General features: G+C 37.6%; 1 protein-coding gene across 1 annotated transcript in view; it reads left to right on the top strand.

Moving 5' to 3' along the window:
• The window catches only part of BIRC6 (baculoviral IAP repeat containing 6), a 293,548-nt gene that overhangs the window by 62,101 nt on the left and 208,564 nt on the right, over window positions 1-22,883 (top strand). Inside the window, 13 exon segments of the mRNA XM_008174422.4 lie at window positions 1,076-1,206; window positions 1,675-1,836; window positions 1,947-2,078; window positions 2,417-2,514; window positions 6,834-6,981; window positions 12,763-12,896; window positions 16,349-16,483; window positions 17,083-17,270; window positions 18,095-18,409; window positions 18,918-19,017; window positions 19,836-20,050; window positions 20,211-20,419; window positions 20,752-21,098. Coding sequence (XP_008172644.2) covers window positions 1,076-1,206; window positions 1,675-1,836; window positions 1,947-2,078; window positions 2,417-2,514; window positions 6,834-6,981; window positions 12,763-12,896; window positions 16,349-16,483; window positions 17,083-17,270; window positions 18,095-18,409; window positions 18,918-19,017; window positions 19,836-20,050; window positions 20,211-20,419; window positions 20,752-21,098 — 2,314 coding nt within the window.

Raw genomic sequence — 22,883 nt, forward strand, 5'->3', positions numbered from 1 at the left:
GTCAGGCTCTTGTTCCCTCTGTTTGAATTAGGTAGCTTCGTTGTCCATGCTGCCAGGCCATGGAGAGCACAGTAGAGACAGATCTGCATGCTGTCAGTTCAAGTGTCCAGACTTGGCACAACCAACCCAAGTCCAGAGCTGCAGTTGCAGGGAAAGTCTGCCTTAGTCCTTGGCTGAAGCGGGGATTTTCACAGAGACCGTGAGAGTCAGAAGGCCATCCCTTGACCAATTTCAAGCCCCTGCTCCAAAGCATGAAGGCACTAGAGCTTGACAAAGAGGAGGATGCTAAAATTAAACATGGGGCGGGAAAAAAACATATTCTTCCCTCATCTAATTCTCAGGAAACATCTGAACAGTCTTGGCTGAATTTTTCAAAAAAACTCACCCTGAAGCACACTCCTAACATGGAAAACTTCAACACAAATGGTTGAAGTTTTCCGTTATAAGCAGTTGACAATGGTATCTCACAATGGGAAGTTTCAGGCAGATTTAATAATAGCAAGGCTATCAGCTCCACCTATAATATATAATAAAATTGCTCTGAGATCTGACCAGCTTCTCATATTTTGTTCTTGAAGTATTCCATCTGTCTGAACTGTTGTCTAGCTTAGATTTTTTTTTGGGTGGGGGCGGACCATTGTCAGTCTTAGTGCCAATTACATGGATGGCCATCAGTAAATAAACTATCTGAAATTACCCCTCAACTTTTATCCTAACAAAGCAGTTAAAATAAGCTAGAAATCTCCTTCTTTTGGTTCCAAAGCTGAAACATTCCATGATCACCAGCAGGGCTTTTTCAAGTGGGGTTTTTTACTTTTGGAACTTATTCCTCTTTATAGTCTCACACCTTGAGTCTGGGGATCTTTAGGGCACAAATGAAACTGGTTTAGCTTAGTTTTTAGCTTAAAAAAAAGCTAGAATACGCTCAATGTCTACACGGTACCATTAACAAGTAATAAATATTTCTGAATTTAAATTACACATCACTTTCCTTCATTTATGCATCTTGTTCAGATGAATCATGAGTGCTATAACTCTTGAAACCAATTTTTTTCTTTTCTTTCTGACCTGTCAGGAAAAGTCATCCAATAAAATTGAAGCCAGCAATTCTTCAAGAAAATCAGACAATCTGCGAGGGTGTGACTTACTTCAAGAGGTCTCTGTAACTATTAGAAGATTTAAAAAAACTTCTGTTTCAAAGGAAAGGTTAGTCTCTCTGTAAACATGTTTTATTTAAATGTTTAGGTTTTTAACTTCATTATTTATGACAAATCATAATCTGAAAGTTGGTATTTGTTGCTAAATTTAATTGACAGGAAAATGATTTAAAAATGTAAAATGGTCATATATGGATCTTAAATCTTCATACTGTGTAAACTGCAGTGGGATATCAAAATATTCTTTTCACTTAAAGAATGCCATAAATGTGTATGATTAGACATATTCTGGTAGTGAGAAATTTTTCTGGCCTTCAAATGCAAATGTATCTAGCAGGGATTTGTGTTGCACTGCTGTAAACTAGAGCATTGAAATGAATCAGACTTCACTTTTTGAGGAAAAATCTTTCCCCATTCTTAGCTTATAGGTTGCCTAGTTTTTAAACAAAACTTAGCACTAAGTATCAGTTTTACTTGAACAGTTCTTTTTTTCTGTTACTAATCTCTTCTTCTTTAGAGTTCAACGCTGTGCCATGTTACAGTTTTCAGAGTTCCATGAAAAACTTCTTAATACACTTTGCAAAAAGACAGATGATGGTCTGACCACAGAACATGCTCAAAGCCTTGTGTTAGATACCTTGTGTTGGCTGGCAGGAGTGCAATCAAATGGACCTGCCAGGTAGAAGAGATATTTCAATTAACTGCATGTAGTTACTCTTCAATATCAAATTTCCTAAATATAAAAGCTTATATAATTCTCCAAAGTACCTTCTTTTTTTTCTTTTTCAGCTCAAAGGATGGGAATGAGAGCCTACTTTCTAAAACACGTAAATGTCTTTCTGATATAATACGTGTGTGCTTCTTTGAAGCAGGGCGGAGCATAGCCCACAAATGTGCACGATTTCTAGCACTATGCATAAGGTTGGTGATTTATTTTTAAGTTTGTGTAATACATGTTCTGAGGCTAATTCTATTTAGAATTTACTTGTTTTTGTTATTCCTTGTAGTTAAATGTGCAAAATAATTTGATATGGTGGGGGTTAGAAAAGTTAATATACTAGTCATTCACCTGGGAATACATATGCTCAGATATGTTTACAAGGGAAGTGAGAGCCTCTCTCAACTAATTTTAGTTTCCCTGATGGAAAAACGTTTACAACAAACTCCTTAGAATATTTGATGCGATGGTATCATAATGCTTAGGGATTACAAGAGGAATGAAATATGAACTTTCATAGAGCATTTGTTTTTTTTGCTAGTAATGGCAAATGTGACCCAAGTCAGCAGGGGTTTGGATCTGTTCTTCTGAAGGCTTTGCTTGACAATATATCTTTTCTACCTGCTGCTGCAACTGGGGGTATGTATAAAATATCTTTGCTGTCATAAGCATATTGCATACCTATATTAGATAAGTTTTCCCTCACTTCTGTTTGATAGAAGAACAATTCTATTTGATTAGTATGAATTGCTTTTTGCCAAGTCTGTGAAATACCCATCTATTAATGTTCCATTTCAGAAGCATGCCTCTTCTATTTAAATTAGTTTAGAGATCTGATTTTTATAATGTTGTTGTTTTCTAAAGCAGAATGCCTAGTGTTACCAACAAGGATTTGATTTAATAAGTAGAGAGACCTCAGGATCATTTAGCTTGATTGGATTTATTTAGATAACTAGTTAGACAGCACATAAGAGTATAGTTACCACAGTCTGAGAACCAATCCTACATCCAGTGACAAGTAGCTTGCACTCATGGGTCAACAGGCTCCCCTTGTCACTGTAAAATTAATTTTAGTGACACTCATTTAATTACAAGCAAAAAAGCTGTAAGCAAAATATAAAAATGTAAGAACGTCCATGCTGGGTCAGACCAAAGGTCCACCTAGTCCAGAATCCTGTCTTTCAACAGTGGCCAATGCCAGGTACCCTTGAGGGAATGAACAGAACAGGTAATCATCAAGTGATCCATCCCCTGTCCCCCATTCCTAGCTTCTGGCAAACAGATGCTAGGGACACCGTCCCTGCCCATCCTGGCTAATAGCCATTCATGGACCTATCCTCCATTAATTTATCTAGTACTTTTTTGAACCCTGTTATAGTCTTGGCCTTCACAACATCCTCTGTCAAGGAGTTCTACAGGTTGACTGTGCATTGTGTGAAAAAATACTTCCTTTTATTTGTTTTAAACCTGCTGCCTATTAATTTCATTTGGTGGCCCCTTGTTGTGTTATGAGGAGGAGTAAATAATACTTTACTTTTTCCACACCAGTCATGATTTTATAGGCCTCTATCATATCCTCCTCCCCCACCCCCGCTTACTCCCTCCTTAGTCGTCTCTTTTCCAAGCTGAAAAGTCCCAGTCTTCTTAATCTCTCCTCATACGGCAGCTGTTCCATACCCCTAATCATTTTTGTTTCCCTTTTCTGAATCTTTTCCAACTTCAATATATCTTTTTTGAGATAGGCGACCACATCTCCACGCAGTATTCAAGTTGTGGGTGTACCATGGATTTATATAAAGGCAATATGATATTTTCTGTCTTATCAATCCCTTTCTTTAATGAGTCCCAACATTCTGTTTGCTTTTTTGACTGCCGCTGTACACTGAGTGGATATTTTCAGAGAACTATCCACAATGACTCCAAGATCTCTTTCTTGAGAGGTAACAGCTAATTTAGACCCCATCATTTTATATGTATAGTTAGGATTATGTTTTCCAATGTGCATTACTTTGCATTTATCAACATTGAATTTCATCTGCCATTTAGTTGCCCAGTCACATAGTTTTGAAAGGTCGTTTTGTAGCTCTTCGCAGTCTGCCTGGGTTTTAACTATCTTGAGTAGTTTTGTATCGTCTGCAAATTTTGCCACCTCACTGTTTATCCCTTTCTCCAGATCATTTATGAATGTTAAATAGGACTGGGCCCAGAACAGACCTCTGGGGGACACCACTATTTATGTCTCTCCATTCTGTAAACTGACTATTTATTTCTACCCTTTGTTTCCTTTCTTTTAATCAGTTACCAATACACGAGAGAACCTTCCCTCTTATCCCATACTTTGCTTAAGAGCCTTTGGTGAGGGACCTCATCAAAGGCTTTCTGAAAGTCTAAATACACTATATCCACTGGATCCCCCTTTTCCATATGCTTGTTGACCCCCCTCAAAGAATTCTAGTAGATTGGTGGGGCATGATTTCCCTTTACAAAACCCATGTTTGACTATTCCCCAACAACTTATGTTCATCTATGTGTTTGACAATTTTGTTCTTTACTATAATTTTAACCAGTTTGTTTGGTACTGAAGTCAGGCTTACCAGCCTATAATAGCCTGGGTCACCTCTTGAGCCCTTTTTAAAAATTGGCATCCCATTAGCTGTCCTCCAGTCACTTGGTACAGAAGCTGATTTAAATGATAAGTTACAGACTACAGTTAGTAGTCCTTCAATTTTACATTTGAGTACCTTTAGAAGTCTTGGGTGAATACCATCTGGTCCTGGTGAGTTATTACTGTTTAGTTTATCAGTTTGTTCCAGAATCTCCTTGAATGACACTTCAATCTGGGGCAGTTCCTCAGATTTGTCACCTAAAAAGAATGCTCAGGTTTGGGAATCTCCCTCTCATCCTCAACCATGAAGACTGATGCAAAAAATTCATATAGTTTCTCCGCAATGGCCTTGCTGTCCTGGAGTGCTCCTTTAGCATCTCGATCGTCCAGTGGCCCCACTGGTTGTTGAGCAGGCTTCCTGCTTTTGATGTACTTAACATTTTTTTTGCTATTACTTTTTTGAGTCTTTGGCTAGCTGTACTTCAAATTCTTTTTTGGGCCTTCCTAATTATATTTTTACACTTCATTTGCCAGAGTTTACGCTCCTTTCTATTTTCCTCACTAGGATTTAACTTCCACTTTTTTTAAAGGATGCCTTTTTGCCTCACCACTACTTTCACTTTGTTTTTTAGCCACAGTGGCTCTTACTATGTTTTTTAATTTGGGGTATACGTTTAAGTTGAGCCTCCTATTATGGTGTCTTTAAAGAGTTTCCATGCAGCTTGCAGGGATTTTACTTTTGGTGCTGCTCCTTGCACCGAATGCGCACATATGCCACCTGCCCATACGCAGGTAATCATACATGCTGCATTGGGTGCAATAAACTGGGTAGCCCTTGCTCTATTGCTGGACTACTGCCTACATTCTCTTTTTTGCTCCTGCAGCTGGTTCCTTTGTTGTTGCTTTGTTTTGATCAGGGGAGGTTTTTAAGCTTAAGTTTCAGGAATGTTAAGTGTATGTAACACCACCCAGCCCCCTCACAACTCTCCCGCAAAACTCCTGTTAGCCGTTCTTGTTCACTAGCTTCTCTGGTTGCTTAGGAGCGGGCTTTTTAAAGCCTTGGTCTTCCTGAGTAGCCCCGCCCCCTAGTTAAGGGTTGATGGGTGCTAAAGGGCTTAGGGATCAAAGCCTCGTTAAGAAGCTCTCAGCCTTGCCTAGCAGGCCGCTAGGCTCAGCACCCACACGGTCCCCCCAACAAACAGACCACATGGTATATTTCAGTTCAGCAGCAAGCACACCACAACAAACACAAACACGCACACAACAGACAACAAACTTACCCCAAGGGTCACCCAGCCTCCTCCTTCACCTGGAGAAGTCACTCACAAAACTCCCCTGTTAGCTGCTCCTGTCTATCTAACACTAATTTCGTTAAAATTACATAACTAGCAAATAAAGCATGTGTTAGAATCTTTGCTTTTTAGTCATGTATCTTAAGTGGCAAAGTAGAATTACTGCAGTAACTGTAACTATTTGTAACAAAATCAAAGCCTTAAAGGTTACTTCTATCCAAGTGTATAAGATAAAAATGTCAGTCTTCATCATGTATTAACTGATTTAGATTTTCCTTTGCTTTTTTCATACAGTTGCCAAGCTGTATGACATGAGTTACTTTTCTAGTTGCTGAGGTAACAGACATTCAAAAATAGAGGTATCAGGATTGCTAATTTAGGAAAAATGCATTGGATTGCATGGAATTAGGTTAATGTAATGTACATAAAGTTTCATGAAACCTTCCAAAAAACAAAATCTAGCATTTGATTTTCCAATAACTTAGCCTTCTTGACCAAGTTAGAGTTGTCAAGAAACATAGTTCTTAAAGTAAAAAACTGAATCCCCCCCCCCCCCCCCCCAAATATACTTACAGCTTTGTGTGCTGAAACAGCATTATCTTTAATAACTGTAGCTGGCTTGCTCGCTACAGTTTAAACAGTATTCTTAAGGATGAATCATACACACCTTCTAGTTGCAGAACACGAGCATAAATCATGTACGCATTAGAAAGACAGCATTGATGTATAGTCCTGCTACGTAAATAAAACATGGTTATATGTTTCTCTCTTCTGATATCCTGAATATATAGTTTTTCTAATTATGGCATACTATACAATTAATAACGAGATATATATTAGTATATAATATATATGATATATACAACATATGAGTCTCTCTCTCTCTGTATGTATGGTATAACTAGAAAAACTGAGCAACTGTTATACAAAAAAGAGAAAAGGGTCAGTTACATCAAATGTTAAGTTTCTACATCTGTGAATGAATGAACATTAATGTAATTTTTTTTAATGCAACATTAGCCATATTTCTGTTGAATTGAAATTCCTGTTCCCTTCTTTAGGATCTGTGTACTGGTATTTTGTATTGCTGAATTACGTGAAGGATGAAGATTTGGCAGGATGCAGTACAGCTTGTGCATCCTTGCTAACTGCTGTGTCCAGGCAGTTGCAGGACAGGCTAACACCCATGGAAGCTTTACTTCAAACAAGGTATTGAGAGGAAAATATGGAGTTGTAGGCACATTTTCTTGAAAGCACGCTGTTTACTCAAATTTAAAAAAAATGTTTATCATTTTGAATGACCTTCTTAGACACACATTGTTTCTTTCCATAGTTTGTAGTACTGGTACAAGTATGATCTGGCTCTTTTTTTCTTCTGATCTTAATTTTTGTATGTGTTTTTGAAAAGTTGAAACGAACATGGCTGTTCAACTGATTCATTTTGCAATATTTTATTTTATGAGCAAGCATTGATTAACACAGCTCTGTGAAATGTTATTTAACTGGTGCAGAGACAAGAAGGGAATTAGTAATTGTCTCTGTTTAAAGTGTTCAAATACGAATATATGTTGTGTGATATTTTTTGCAATGCATCTGTTCACCAACATTTCTCAAACAGACCAAAGGATTTCCTATTTTGAGTATGTGAAAGGAATCCAATGCTTTGGCTTGACAGAATTCGACTTTTACTTTTTCTAATTTCAACAGATAATATCAATTGTTTATTTTTAAGCATTTTTAAAGATTTTTACTATTGACATTTTCACAGTTGGGGGAAATTGGAGTAGGGTCAGACAACAATTAGACATTCAGATTCAAAAAGTTAAAACATTATAATCGTTCATGCAAATTGTCAACATTGCTTGTCCAAATATGCAGAGTAAATCCCTTTAAACTCTAAGTTCCCAAGCATCATTTTTTCCCCCCTTTTCTGATCTGTAAATTTCAATTATTGGTGGAAATATTTTTTCATCTGTATGTGTGTATGGTGAAATCAATATTAACTGACATTTACTGATGAAAAAAATTTAATCCTTCCAGCCTAAATATACTGCTGTAAATTGGGGAGTGCACAGGACCCTGCAAATTCTTGCAGTTTATTGCTCAGTCCACCATATTTTTAAAATGCTGGTACCAAAGGACAAATTCCAGGTCTAAAAACTCCCTGTAAAAATGGGTCCATGTATAAATTAAATAGCAATATTATTCCAGGCTGTGGTGGTGGTTGGTCTTTTTAGTGCAAGCGATCTATCTGGTCAACTTCTGGAGAGTGTGGGAGGGATATCAAGGAAACTGGTGTTGACAATTCCGTAGGATGCACTTTCCTGTAGCCCATTCCCGTGCAATGGAGCACTGTACTGTTGGAGGTACTTCTTGCAGATTGTGACAGTTGTTGTATGTTTTGCCACTGTTAGTCAAGCTTATTAAAAATGTGAAGGGTCTGAATAGAGGAGGAATTAGAGAGGATCCTGAGTCTCTAGATGGAAATCTATAAATCCCGCAAGCTGGCACTTAAAGGGATATAACCTCGAAATCTGGTCAGTTAAGACTGAATTAGTTTCAGGCATTATACCTACATCTGTGTTCCCACCAACATTTTCTCCTGCATTGAATGAAATTGACTGGACAGTATTTTGTGTGCAGTGTAGTTGTAGACGTGTCAGTCCCAGGATATTAGAGACACAAGGTGGGTGAGGTAATATCTTTTATTGGACCAACTTCTATTGGTGAGAGACTAGCTTTCAAGCTACACAGAGCTAAAGAAGAGCTCTGTGTTCTTCAAAAGCTTGTCTCCTTTACCAATAAAAGATGTTACCTCATCCACCTTGTTTCTCTAGACAGTATTTTGTCAAAGAAAGTAAATTGGAAAATCTGAAAAATATTTTTCTTTCAATATTAGATATTAACTTGTAACAAAAGGAGGTAAAATATTAATACAATGACTTCTTTAGTTTGACACTGTCACTTTTAAGGTTCCAGACTCTCGTTCCATCTGGTAGTTGAGCTGTTCCTTAGAAGCAGGCTATGTTCTTAATCACTGCTTACAAACATTCTATTAACGTGGTTTAACAGGAGCTGGGAGGGGGCATTGAAACATCAGTTTTCTTTTCTTGTCACCTCAACATCAAACTACTGTAATGTGTGATACTTGGGGCTGCATCTGGAGATTAAAGTTAGAGAAGAACCTGACTGACTGCATGTCAGGCAGAGGTTCATGAAGAGAGCTCGTTGTTGGGTGAAAAACAAGATCTACTTCAGTGTAGGTTTAAACAGTGTCTTTTAGCCTGCATTTTGCATGTTTTAAGACAACGCTATTATCACCAATGAATTACATATACACGAAAAACAGCTAAGGCAAGAAAGATAATTGATCAAGTTACCTCTCCTGGGGACAGGGCAACTCTTGTCAAATCTCTGATTGCTGCTGTGTTCTTCCCCTCTGTTTTCTCTACTTTTCTTGTTGTAAATCACCTATCTTTTATCTCTTATTCCATAACTTTGCAAAGACTCAGCTTATCCAGTAACCTCATCTGTGTACCTATCTATTCTAATCCCCCCTCCTCACTAAAACATTCTCCTACACAAACCCCAGTAACTAACCTAAACTAATATGTTTTTGCCTATCCCACTAAAACTTACTTGTATCATATATGACTTACTTATGTCATCTATTCTCTGCTATCATCATCTCTGGCTTAATCTAGTTGTTTTTATTTTATTACTCTGTTTTTGTGGCTTTGGGTTTTTACTGGTTAGCTTGTTTTATTAGGAGGGGCTAGGGGGCACCTGAAATTGTTAAAAATTCTTTCATGATGCTCAGCTTTACTCTGCTCTTTACTCAGACCAAGGTTTTTTGCAAATAAACCACACAAACCATGTTACATGGTTTGCACAACTCTGAAGCTGTTTCAGCTACATTCTGAAATGCCGTGTTAGCAAAGACGCATACAAAAGCAAAAATTCCTTCATGTTTTCTTAATTATAATATTCATTTCTTTAACATTAGTGTGTGTGTGTGTGTGTGTGTATATAGATAGATAGATATACACATTATATATATCTGCTGGTGTTCCTTAGCTCATCTCAACTGCAGAGGTATTGGAAAGGAAGAGAGATGGTCTCAGGTAACAGGGTCCCTGGACATCTAAGGTTTTCTAGGTTAAAACGGATACCTTAAACACTGATTGGAAACTAACAGGCAGCATGCACAGATCACAGAGCATCACTAGCATGGTGTTAGAAAGCTATGTAATGTCTCGTTTTAGTCAAATACATATATATATTTTTTAACCTAGAAAACCTTAGATGTCCAGGGACCCTGTTACCTGAGACCATCTCTCTTCCTTTCCAATACCTCTGCAGTTGAGATGAGCTAAGGAACACCAGCAGAAGCATCTTTCTCATCACATCTACAGACATCACAGCCTTTGTTATGAGCTGTTACTCTTCTCCTTGGCATTCCCAGTGTGGCTTTACCTATTAATCAAAGCAAACTTGCTGCCTTTTTCTGCTGTTGAGATTTCACACCCATGACGTATCATTCTCGTGTTATAAAATGTGTATAAAACAAAACTGCTTACATATTTAAAAAATCAGAAAATGAGGTTTTCCCTACTGACTTATTTGTAGAATGCTGCATGTTTACAAAAGTAAAGATGAATGTAATGGTATGTAGTTAAATTCAACAAAATATGAAATGTCATCTTTGTAGTATTCTAGGAGTCCCTTCAAATTACTGAGGTTAATGTACTTGCACGGTCTCCCCTTCTCCCACACTCTCTTAAATAATTGAAGTCAAATCATCATCAGGAAAAAGGTAGCATGTATGATGTGTAGCAACATTCTTTTTTTTTTTTTGTAAATAAGATGACAACCACTGGTAAATTTTTATTTTTTATTTTTTCCACTATGGAGCATTTTATGGAGTATATGTTCAATAGTATTCATAGTCTCTACAACTTCTGTGTCCTATTTTTTCTCATCACAACCATCAGTTGGTATAATACTTGGTAAATTAATGCTTAGCTTTCTATTGTCTGTGAGTGAGCAGATACACTTTTGGTGACTAGCTACTGCCGTGGGAAAAAGCCACATGAGTAAATGCTTGAGAAGGGATAGTTCAAGTGGTGTACAACTATGAAGTGGGGATGGTTACTTATCCCTCTTGAGCTGCCAATGAATGTATATGGGGAAGGGGGAGTGTGTGTGTGTGTGTGTGTGTGTGTGTGTGTGTGTGTCACAGGTAGCCATCAATTAGCAGCTCAACCCTACTTCAGCTGAACCTTGCATGAGCTGTTGAATATCTCCAAAGTACTCCAGACTCTCTCTTCATTTCCACTGTCACTGCTGTACTGCTGCTTTGATCCTGTGAATTTGATCCCAACTCAACATTGCTTAGCATTAGATCAGAGTTTTGTCAAATACACTTAAACATCATGTGGTCTTTACTTCTGGGGTGTCTCCTTTCCCCAAGCATTAGAAAGTACTAAATGATATTTTAAAACATTTCACATATGTAGCCACAACATAATGCTCTTGTCAGGAGATGCAGCTTTGTTGTTCCCATGCTACACCTGTTGTTGACTACTTTTTCCATTAGGCAAATCAGTGTAATGACTTTCTCAATGCTAGCATCATCCCAAAGAAAAAAGACTTGTGCCATTGTAAAAGGACCTCATAATGTCATCTTTGATAGCAAACAGTCTGTCCATGCAAAGTATGGTGGTCTGACTTTTGGGGCTGTGTGGAACAGTACATGTAGAGACCTTGGATGACAGAATGATGATCATATCCATACTAAACATGTTGAACTTTCTATCTCCTTCATTACCACCTACTTCATGTGGTGAAGCTCTCGGAGCACAGACTGGTCAGTTTCACCACTGCTGTTCAGTAATGGGCAGCAATGAAACTTATAAGAATCATGTCAATTTCAGTCAACAGTTGCCAGGGTTCCAGAGTTTCTGGCATGGCAGAGATGCTGTGCTGACTGCCTTGGAATCAGGGATGCTGGTGCTTCCAGAATTCATGGACAGTCTGTGGAGGCTAGAAGTCTTGAGGGTCCCTAGACCTGGGGCAATCCCTATGATGGGGTGCCCCACAGCTGTGGACCCTGGAAGCCTGACCCAGGACTTCGACTCCCAGGCCAACTGATTCCCTGAGTTTGCCCAACTCTTGGGGTAGTGGGCTGCAAGAGTTGGGAAGCCCGAGGGTCCTCAGCTCCTTTGCAGTCTGTATGGCAGCACTGTCCCAAAATTGTGGACTCTGGGGTTCAGGCTCAAAGGTAAACCTCTAAGTGGGCTGCTGAGGAGTGAGGCAGGCGAGCTGGCAGGCAAGTTTTGAAACCTCACCTAGGTACTTTTGGAAGATTAGTTAAAATCAATGTGTTTCTGCACAGTGTTTTGCTTTCAATGAATTGCTATTTTTCTGATGAAAACCTGCTCCATCAGAACTTTTTCAACTAGCTGTCTTTGCCAGAGAGATGCAGGGCATGCTGAAAACACCATTTTTGTGGAAAACTGAATGGCTTTGGGTTTTGGGAGAAAAGTGGTATATCTTTACCAGCTGGCTGAGTTAAAGCAGTAATCTAATGTGTGAGTGTTTGTAAACTGCTGTGCTGCTGGGTGGCTATTGGGCATATGAATTGTAATTCTTAAGGGTCTGTGGCTTTCTTATGTTTGAGAATATTTTCAAGACAATATTGTATTAAGTCTTAAAGACTGTTCTAATGACAGTTGCTTAGTCAAGATAGTAGGCTGTCCACCAGTGTGTGCCAATTTAGAGGATTTTGGTGAAATATGAATAATTGGTAACCTCAAAGATCCATTCATTAAATGAAAGGCATGTGAGTTTTAGTCCATTGAAATAATACAACCAAGATCCTAAATGAACTACTTGGCTTTTTGTCTCTTTGAGTCTATGCATTCTCAATAATTTATAGTTACAGCTTGGTGTCTGAAGAAGTGTTAAACTGTCTTATTCTGTTTGCAGATATGGATTATATAGTTCACCTTTTGATCCAGTTCTCTTTGATTTGGAAATGAGTGGCTCTTCCTGTAAGAATGTATACAACAGCAGCATTGGTGTACAATCAGATGAAATTGATTTATCTGACGTTCTTTCAGGTATGCACACTTTAAATATTATACTTGATCTGAAAATTTTTAAAATAGTAACTCTTTTAAGAACAATATTTCCCCCCCCCCTTTATCGGTTTACTAAGCATTTAGTATTGTAGTCTTTAAGTGACTCTGTATTTTAACCTTTGATTAGATTTGTGAAAGTGTAAAACATTAACTTCAGAGAACTAAAAAGCACATATGTGTCTCTGTCTCTGAAACTGACTTGCCTCAACTTGTTTGCATGACTTTTTAAAAATAATTGCTTTCATGCATAGAGTCTGGTGACATAGATGTTCATGACTCCTATGCTTTTTAGGTAGACACTTGTTTTGATGCTTTTTCAAATGTGGAGCCCAGGCATTACAGGACACTGATTAATTTGTGTGTGATGTATCATTATGAAAACCCTCTGTTGCTCAGGCATAAATTTTTTAATTTGTTTGTTTCATCCATACATTTGTGGTTGGTATTTCCTTCCCACTAAACCCTCAGTTTCCTTTTTCCCCTTTCATCTCAAAACTGTGGTGTTTGTTTTTTTTTAATGCCTCCTACACTTCTAGTTTGAGTTGCTCCCACTACAGCCTGTTGTCATTAAAAGTGCATTCACCAATCCAGAGGAAATCCAGCTTGACGTCACAAGCTTTTAAAGCTGCCTCTCAGCTCAATATGAAAACTCTGGTGCTGGTCATCCACACCCTGTTTTCATCAGTCATGCAGTTCCCTAAAGATGGAACAGTCTGACTTGATTGAGTCTGACTCCTCTTTTAAACCCCCTTTCCCCAAAAGACAAGTATGGAGGTCAAGCATCGAGAGATATTTAGATGGGTTAAAAAACCCCAAGAGGCTTTATTTTTGTCAACTCTATCAAAAAGCACAGTCTCCAAGGAAAGAATTCTGGAATGGAATACTAGGGAGGTGGTGGAATCTCCTTCCTTAGAGGTGTTTAAGGCCTGGCTTGACAAAGCCCTGGCTGGGATGATTTAGTTGGGGTTGGTCCTGCTTTGAGCAGGGGGTTCGACTAGATGACCTCCTGAGGTCTCTTCCAACCCTAATCTTCTATGATTCTATGAATATTAAATATCTAAGAAGTCAAGACACTTAATGGATAGCAGTCCTAAAGATGATGAATTGACATCTTTCCTGCCCACCCCTTCCTGATTTTTGTCTCTTACTACTCTGGAAAGTTGATTAACCTGTATGATTTGTCCCCATCACTGGAATAAATTATACCTCGAGGAAGCTAATTTTACTCCAGGTAGAGGTCTCTCACCCCTCAGCCTAGAAGGGAGTTAGAGATAGAGGTGGGATTATCTTTTCTTGTTTCTGATTAACTTGACAGATTTACACTTTGCCTGCAACATGGCAAAGGGATCAATCAGTAGTCTGCCATAAACTTAATGAAACTGAGAATTTTACTTTACTCAGTAGCTCAATTTTTCAGCTGATTAAAAATTTTTTAGCTAAGGATACTATTCTTGAGTTCCCCAAAAGAAGCATCGTGACTAAGAACTATAAAATCTATTTTCTTTGCAGTACTGGACCACTTCCATGTCTGATAATAGTCTCTGCTTAAACCTCTTCTTCATTGAGTTGTTAAACTTTCTTCTGTTAAGTCTAAGGATAAACGTGTCAGAAAAAATTACCAAGGGAACCAAGTGGTCATCTTCACTTACATGTAACTACATAGGTAGTACCTCATCTTAGTGACCCTACCATAATTAGTTGAAGTGCTCCGGCCATTGAACCGTTCTCTCTTTCTTATGGGATTTCTCTTTTTTTACCGTAGCCTGATTTGAATGTCAGAACAGCTTTACCTTTTAAAGTTAAATCATTGCATTCAAAGCTGTCTTAAACCAGTGGAAGACAAGGCACTATCACGACTCAGCCTTGTAATATTTAGTTCTTTGGGCTGTCTTGATATAGGTGGCAGATTATAGCCCCCAAGCCCAAGTACAATCTTAATGTAAATTCCTGCTTGAGCCCCAATTTTCTATTAATCTGATTTGTCATGATTTTTTCATAGTTGCCGCAGTTAGAAGGGTAAGCAAAATTAATCCTTTTTTAGCAGAACTATTCCTCAAGCTTTACTTAAACTACGTAGTTTTGTCTTTGTGTCACACTCTTCATTTTAGTTAAGACACATCTTGTTACTTTCCATCTGTCTATGCATCACAAGGGAATTCTCCTTCATAACTTGAACCTCCCTCAGGGTCCTAAAGTTCTTCCAAGAAATCTTGGTAATCTTTGCTTACTTTATGGAAGTCCTAAGAAAGGGCAGGTTTAAACCCATTAAAGCTGCCATTGCTCATTGGGTCAAAGTCACCATCCAAGAAAGCATGTCTTTTTTCTAACAAGCAATTTCACCAAGGTATCTCTGACCATTCAACCAGGTCAGTATCTATGGCTATGTCTACACTACCACGGTAAGTCTACCTAAGTTACACAACTCCAGCTACGTGAACAATGTAGCTGGAGTTGATGTAGCTTAGGTCAACTTACTGCGGTGTCGACGCTGCGCTGGGTTGATTGGAGACACTCTTCCCCCATTGACTTACCTTATGCCTCTCATACCCGGTGGAGTACCAGTGTCGACCGGAGAGCGCTCTGCCATTGATTTACCAGGTCTTCACTAGATCGACTAAATTGACCCCGGGTGCATCAGTCGCCAGAGTGTTGATCCTGCGGTAGTGTAGACATAGGTTTCTCTGTCCGGGAGAGAGGCTATTTCCAAAACTTGCAAAGCTGCCATCTGGTTTTCTCTTTGCTCCAGATATTATAAATTTAATGAGATTAACTTCTGAATCTAATACATTATACTTTTAAAATGTGTTCTTGCCTCTTCTCAGACTTGTTCTTTCCTCTGTATCTTAGAGCTTTTAAATCATGGGTAGTTAGGCTTCTGGCTTAATGTTTGAGATGCTGGAAGATAATCTGATGGAAGTCATGAGTGTTAAATGTTGCTGGTAATAGTGTCAATTTTGGAAGTACTCTCCTTAGGCTTCCTGGCCAATGTAAAGGATTCTAATACTGAACTTCGATGGTCTAGAAAAATCTTTGAACTTGCCCCAAACACATCCATGAGTGTGGGTGGATCTTATCAGTAAATGTTACTTAAGGTTAATGAATGTACTTTTTGCAAGTCAATATTTTGCCAATACTTCCACAAACAGAGTGCAGCCTTCATTCTTAGTTTATTTCTGCTGCTTATTCCTGATCCTCTGACCAGATAGCACTTTGAGCTACAATTAGAACGTTCAAAATCCTATACCTAAAGATACATTTCTATAAAAATTAATGTATGTTACAGTAGCTTTATTAAATTGTTTCCTCCTGAAATGTTGGGTGAGAATATGCACAGATTATATTTAACTGCTGACACAGTCCATACTTGAAAAATCTAATGACCACTATCAAAAGAACATTAAATGATGAACAAAATATTTTTTTTCTTACAGGAAATGGGAAGATTAGTGGTGGTGCAGCAGCTGAGGGTAGTTTTACCTCCCTTACTGGACTCCTGGAAGTTGAGCCTCTGCACTTTACCTGTGTTTCAACTAGTGATGGGACTAGGATAGAAAGGGACGATGCAAGTACGTTTACTGGTATATACAACCTTTTATTATTTCTACTTAGTTAAAACACAAAAATCAATGTATTCTAGATATTTGAATGCCATTTATCCAACACTTCTCTTCTCCCCCCCCCCCCCCCCCCAAAAAAAAAAAAAACAATTTTGGAAGTTGCATAAACCTTAAAATTTTAAGTTGTTAAATGGCAACATACACTTTCTTAGATTTGACAAACAATTTAAGGAAACAACATTTAAATTTAGTTAACAAATTCAAACTTCTAATGTGTATAGCACATTAGCGTGTGTTTGCATTACAACACCACATGGCAAAAGAAATTGGTTACAGTAACCAGTCCTTGAATAGCACTTTTATTTAGGTGTGTGTTGAATGTACATTTAGACATAGTGCATAAACTACAACTTTTGTAACACACAAGAAAATATTACTTTGTCCAGTTTGCTATGTGAGGAAAATGACGACTTGATACTTTCTCTCTAGCTTGCTTTTAGCCTGCTATTTTTTTATTAACCTATAAAGGAATTAAGTATGCCGTGTAGAAGTGCTTTTTGTGCTTCTTTTCTACATACATGTTTTTTTTTTCTTTTGTTCCATGCCAGTGAGTACCTTTGGGGTTACCCCAGCGGTTGGTGGCCTCTCATCTGGGACGGTTGGGGAAGCCTCGACAGCACTGAGTTCAGCAGCCCAGGTAGCTTTGCAGTCTCTCTCTCATGCAATGGCCTCAGCCGAGCAACAGCTCCAGGTGCTGCAAGAGAAACAGCAGCAGCTTTTGAAGCTTCAGCAACAGGTTGGAGGCTATTTGGCTATTTTTTCATGCTGTCTCTAAACTTCAAAAGCTGAGAAAGTAGTTACAGAGCTATACTTTTTTTTTTTCTCTCTCCCCATTTTCATAGTGCATTCTGTGAGGAGGGAACAGCTCTGGGCTGAGGATCACGTTCATTAAACAAAATGATGAAAATGTTTACCATGCAATTTTTTTCTTTTTTTTGCCTTTCAAATTCTATTTTTGTACATGTGAGGTTTTGAGGGTGGGGAATTTCATCAGTGTCATTCACTTTGGTAAAGAGTATAGTTTTGATTAACAAGCAGAAGAGCAAGATAGTCAAGGAACCACACTGGAATTAAAAGAAAGAGAAGTTGCCATCAATGATGATACCAGTTTACACAAAATAAAAATCCTATAGGGTAAAGTGGTGATTTGTATGCAATTTTACTTTTTCCTTAATTAAATCCTAGTTCTTGTTGCATTATACATCTCCATTTTATTTTTGGGATAATTACACAAATTTGAAAGTGAATGTTGGTAAGATGCACAACAGTAGTTGGTCCAATAAAAGATATTGCATCACCCGCTGTCTCTCTCTAATTGGGACCAATACAGCTATGACAATACTGCATACAAAGTAAATGTTGTCACATTAAATAGTATTCCACTTTTCCAGCTGGTGTTGGGTAATTAATAGAACCATAATGATGGTAGTTGGATGACATGCATTTTTACATAGTTTAAATGAAAGTTGAGGTTTTATACTCCATCCATAGTGCATATTGCTAATACGTTTACAGGCAGTGTTGGTGTACTCTACATACTCTGCTTTATTTTTCTTACAGAAAGCTAAGCTGGAAGCAAAACTACATCAGACAACAGCGGCAGCAGCGGCAGCAGCATCAGCAGTTGGTCCTGTTCACAACTCTGTGCCTTCCAACCCAGTAGCAGCACCAGGGTTCTTCATTCATCCTTCAGATGTCATTCCACCCACTCCAAAAACAACACCTCTGTTTATGACTCCACCTTTGACTCCACCAAATGAGGCAGTTTCTGCTGTTATCAATGCAGAGCTTGCTCAGCTTTTCCCTGGCTCAGTCATTGATCCTCCAACAGTTAATCTTGCTGCACATAACAAAAATGCAAACAAGTCCAGAACGGTAATTCATTTTCTAATGGAAATGAGACACTTAAATATATTCTTAACAATCAAGACTTAATTATTGGTTTTATTTTTACTTGATTGATTAGTAACAATTCTGTTTATTGACTTTGGTTGAGATGTAAACATTTAACTACTAGATAAAAGAATTTCCTTTTCATATGGCCTATTATAGAAGGGCAAGATAGATAATGTCCCAAATTCTATTAAAAGAAAATAGATTCCTTTTATAGGAGGTAACATAACCATGTAGCTGTAATATTAATCCTTTGAACAAGGATTCAGTGGGTTTAAATCCATTGATTAGTATTAGTATTTCCTCATGGTGCATACTAATGCAAAATATAGTGTAAGTGAAGTCAAGAATATCAGACCTGTAAATAGAAGGGACTGAATTGTTTTTTTATTCTTACAGACTTGCATGAACAAGACCTTCATATACATACAGAATAGTATACATTTTAATGACGTTTTTAATTTTACTACTGTTTCCTCCTCCTCCTCAGAATCCACTTGGATCTGGCCTTGCTCTTGCAATATCTCATGCTTCACATTTTCTTCAGCCTCCGCCTCATCAGTCCATTATTATAGAACGAATGCACTCAGGTAAAACCAGAACTCTTTCTTAACATCTTGGTTTTGTGTCATGGGATTTTCTGATAGAGGTTGAATATTTTCTAGGACATTTCGATTAGTAGTCTAGCTGCAGTCCTATTTGCCTTTGTAAATAAATGTGTATGACTTTATCATCGTATGCCAAGAAAGCTGAATGTACAAGGACACTTGCTGAAAAAATATTGCAGAGGAAGGTATGTTGGGATCTCTAGACAGGTACTTTAATGAAATACTCTTGCCAAAGGGCACAAATATCTATCTTTATATTAGCTATTTATTTACCCTCTATGGCTTCTTATTATAGAGCAAGAAGAAATTATGAAACTCTAGCGATACAAATGGTGAAATTAAGGAGAAAGCAGACAACTGTTTTGCCCATATAGCATGTGAAGAAGAGGCAACAAATAGGTTTTCCAGCATTTCATAGGTTTCTAAAAGATTTAGAAAGTTTGTATAAGTATATACCACCAATTCTTATACCTTTATGCTTTTAAGTTTTTGTGTGCACATGTACATACGTCTGTGTAAGCTTTGCTGCATAAATTGATTACCAGTACAATGGATCTAAGTCAGATATTTTGGACTCCTTACTATTTTGCAAATGAAGTCATGTCTATGATTCAGAACATCTTCAGTCAGATTGCAAGTTTAACGAACTACTTTGATGTTTAGTAAAACTGCAGATTTTCACAAATATAGTCTTTCTGAAGTATACTAAATCAATATACCAAACCGCTATTTCTGGACTTTGTATTTTTGGTTAATTGGAATGGTACTGGTGCTTTCAGCCCATCTAACTTTTTTCATAGGAGCAAGAAGATTTGTGACCTTAGATTTTGGCAGACCTGTGCTGTTGACAGATGTATTGATTCCCACCTGTGGAGATTTGGCTTCCTTGTCAATTGACATTTGGACTTTAGGAGAAGAGGTGGATGGAAGACGATTGGTAGTAGCTACTGATATTAGCACACATTCCCTCATTCTACATGACTTAATACCACCACCTGTTTGCAGGTTCATGAAGGTAAAAAATTAAAATAAAAAAAAAGCTAAAAATGAAAGTGCTTTCCCACAAATATTGATTATTTGAATGTCTTATTCTTTTAAACTCTTTCAAATGGAAGTGTGATTTGTGTTCACTTTTCTTTATGCAACAATAAAGGTTACATTACCTTTTATTACAGATCACTGTAATTGGTCGATATGGTAGTACAAATGCTAGAGCCAAAATCCCATTGGGGTTTTACTATGGTCATACCTATATCTTGCCATTGGAAAGTGAACTGAAGTTAATGCATGATCCTCTAAGAGGAGAAGGTGAAGCTGCAAACCAGCCAGAAATTGATCAACACTTAACAATGATGATTGCATTGCAAGAAGACATACAGTGCAGGTGGGAAGAAATGTGTACACAAATATTCAGTTAAATTTGTTTTAAATAGTGGAAAGACTGTCAGTAATTTTGCATTGCCACTTTCCAGGACTTGTTTAAAAATATCAGACAGTGTAACTTGGCCTTGTAATGTAGTACAGATGTTATAATATAAGCTCCGTGGTGGTGGTTTTAAAAAAAGTAAATAAAGAAGTCCTCTTTCCCTCCATTTTCAGTATTTATTTAGTAATGTATATAAAGTAACAAATACTCAATTTTAGCAATTTAAATCTTAAATGTGTTGCTATATGTGAATTTCAGTTGAAAGGTATGCTGGAATTTTCCCCCTGTAGGTACAACTTGGCATGCCATAGACTGGAAATCCTTTTGCAAAACATTGACCTGCCTCCACTCAACAGTGCTAACAATGCTCAGTATTTTTTGCGAAAACCAGATAAGGCAGTAGAGGAGGACAGTAGAGTGTTTTCTGCTTACCAGGACTGCATTCAGCTACAGCTTCAACTCAATTTGGCTCATCATGCTGTACAGAGGCTCAAAGTAGCTTTAGGTGCAAGCAGGAAGACACTAAAAGAACAACCTGACCCAAAAGAGCTGATTCAGATGTCCTCCACAGAGCAGTTACGCACCATCATCAGATACTTACTGGATACTTTACTTAGCTTACTTCATTCCTCCAATGGTTAGTGTTTTTTTTAATGTTTGCAAATACGTCAGTTAAAATATTTAAGAACACTTTTACCAGTGTTCCAGAAACCTTGAAAAGCTTAATTTGCTAATTTCTTCAGTTAGTTTTTTGAGCAAAAAGATATGCTAGTAGTGGTCATGTTTATTGTCCCACACAGTACATAGAAAGCTCTTGTATTATATTAAAGTCACATTTACTATAAAATCAGGATGGAAAAAAAAAATGTAAAAAATGGATTGTTTTATTTAAATACATTTTTCCCATTTAAAAATAGATTTGTTTAAAATTAAATTTGAAATTGACAACCTACATTAAGGCCTAAACTTCTATAATTTAAAAAATCATTTAAATGAAAATATGCTGCATTGATGCGCTCTCATCAACTTTTAATGAGATAAAGGGTGCTGCTTTTTTAATTATATACAGAATTGGGGGAAACTTCTTTTAATTTCTGAGAATAACTCAAGCGTTATAAATATCACAATATCAGGTATTGCATTAAGCATCTCAAGTCTTCATACTGGTGTGAATGCTGGTATTTACATTTTTCCAACTGTAAGTACTTAATTTTTTTTATGCAGGGAAGCTTTTGCCTTAATTACTTTTTGGTTTCAGATTTAGCTAGCAGAATATTTTCTTGATTTGGAATAGCGCATTCAAAGTGTATACAACTATTGAGAGTTTAAATGAGCAGGAAAATTTGCTTGCCTCTTCCAGCCTATGAATAAAAACCTAGTAGGAGAGGATGAGGTCTACTAATTCTAAAAACTTCAAAGGTCTGAGGCCAGATTTTTTAAGGTATATAGGCACCTAAAAAGGCAGGTAGGTGCTGAATTGGATTTTCAAAAGCACCTAAGCAGGCATTCAAAAAGGTATAGACTTCCCATTGATTTCAATCCAAGTGTCCATCCAAAGGTAGTGTTAATTTTTCTTATCTAAAAAATAAGAAATGCATCATTCATTTAACGTAACAAGTAAAAATTAAGAATCTGAATAAATGTATGTTAAGCTATATAAATGCTTACATCTGATTTTAATGTAGCCTTCTGGTTAGCAAAAAGTACCACTGAATTTAGTATAAAGTCTGTTTTTCGTTGCACATCAACATATTGTAAAACAAGATTAAAATCAATGATTTAAATGCAAGTTTCTTGCTTCCTTAATTAGGTCATAATTATAATTGGTAAATTAAATCAGTCCATCCTGCTTTAAATTGGGTAACATAATTTAGCAATCACTTTGCATAAAATACTTAAATATTCATTGGAGCAGAGATTTGGACCTGAATCTCTCTCATACCCGGGAGTGCTCTAACCACTGGGCTATAGAGCATTTTTCCTCTCTCTGGCCTAATGAAGCTGTTCCATTCTGTATAAAATATTCAACAATAGAGATTTAGACTCACCCTAGAATACTCCATAGCCTAGTGGTTAGGTTCAAATCCCTGCCGCTCTCAGGGGATTTGAATCTGGGTCTCCCACGTTCTGGGTGAGTGCTCTAACTCCTGGGCCATTGGGTCCTGCACAAAATATGTGGTGGTGTCCCCCTTTTTACCCAATCAGGTAGGTGTATTCCAAGCTGGCTTCTGAGCACACCTACTGGATTGGGCCTCAAAGGGGAAAGCCTAGTTTTAGGATCCCTCCAGGGTTTAGGCAGGAGCTAGATGTTGGGTGTCAGGACTTAGTAGGTGAATATGCACATGCCCACCAGCAGATTTTTTTAGGCACCATCAGGACTTCATCAGCGGAAGTTTAGGTGACCATAAAGTTAGGTGACAGC

This window comes from Chrysemys picta, chromosome 3, assembly GCF_011386835.1.
Source record: "Chrysemys picta bellii isolate R12L10 chromosome 3, ASM1138683v2, whole genome shotgun sequence".
Taxonomy (NCBI): Eukaryota; Metazoa; Chordata; order Testudines; family Emydidae; genus Chrysemys; species Chrysemys picta.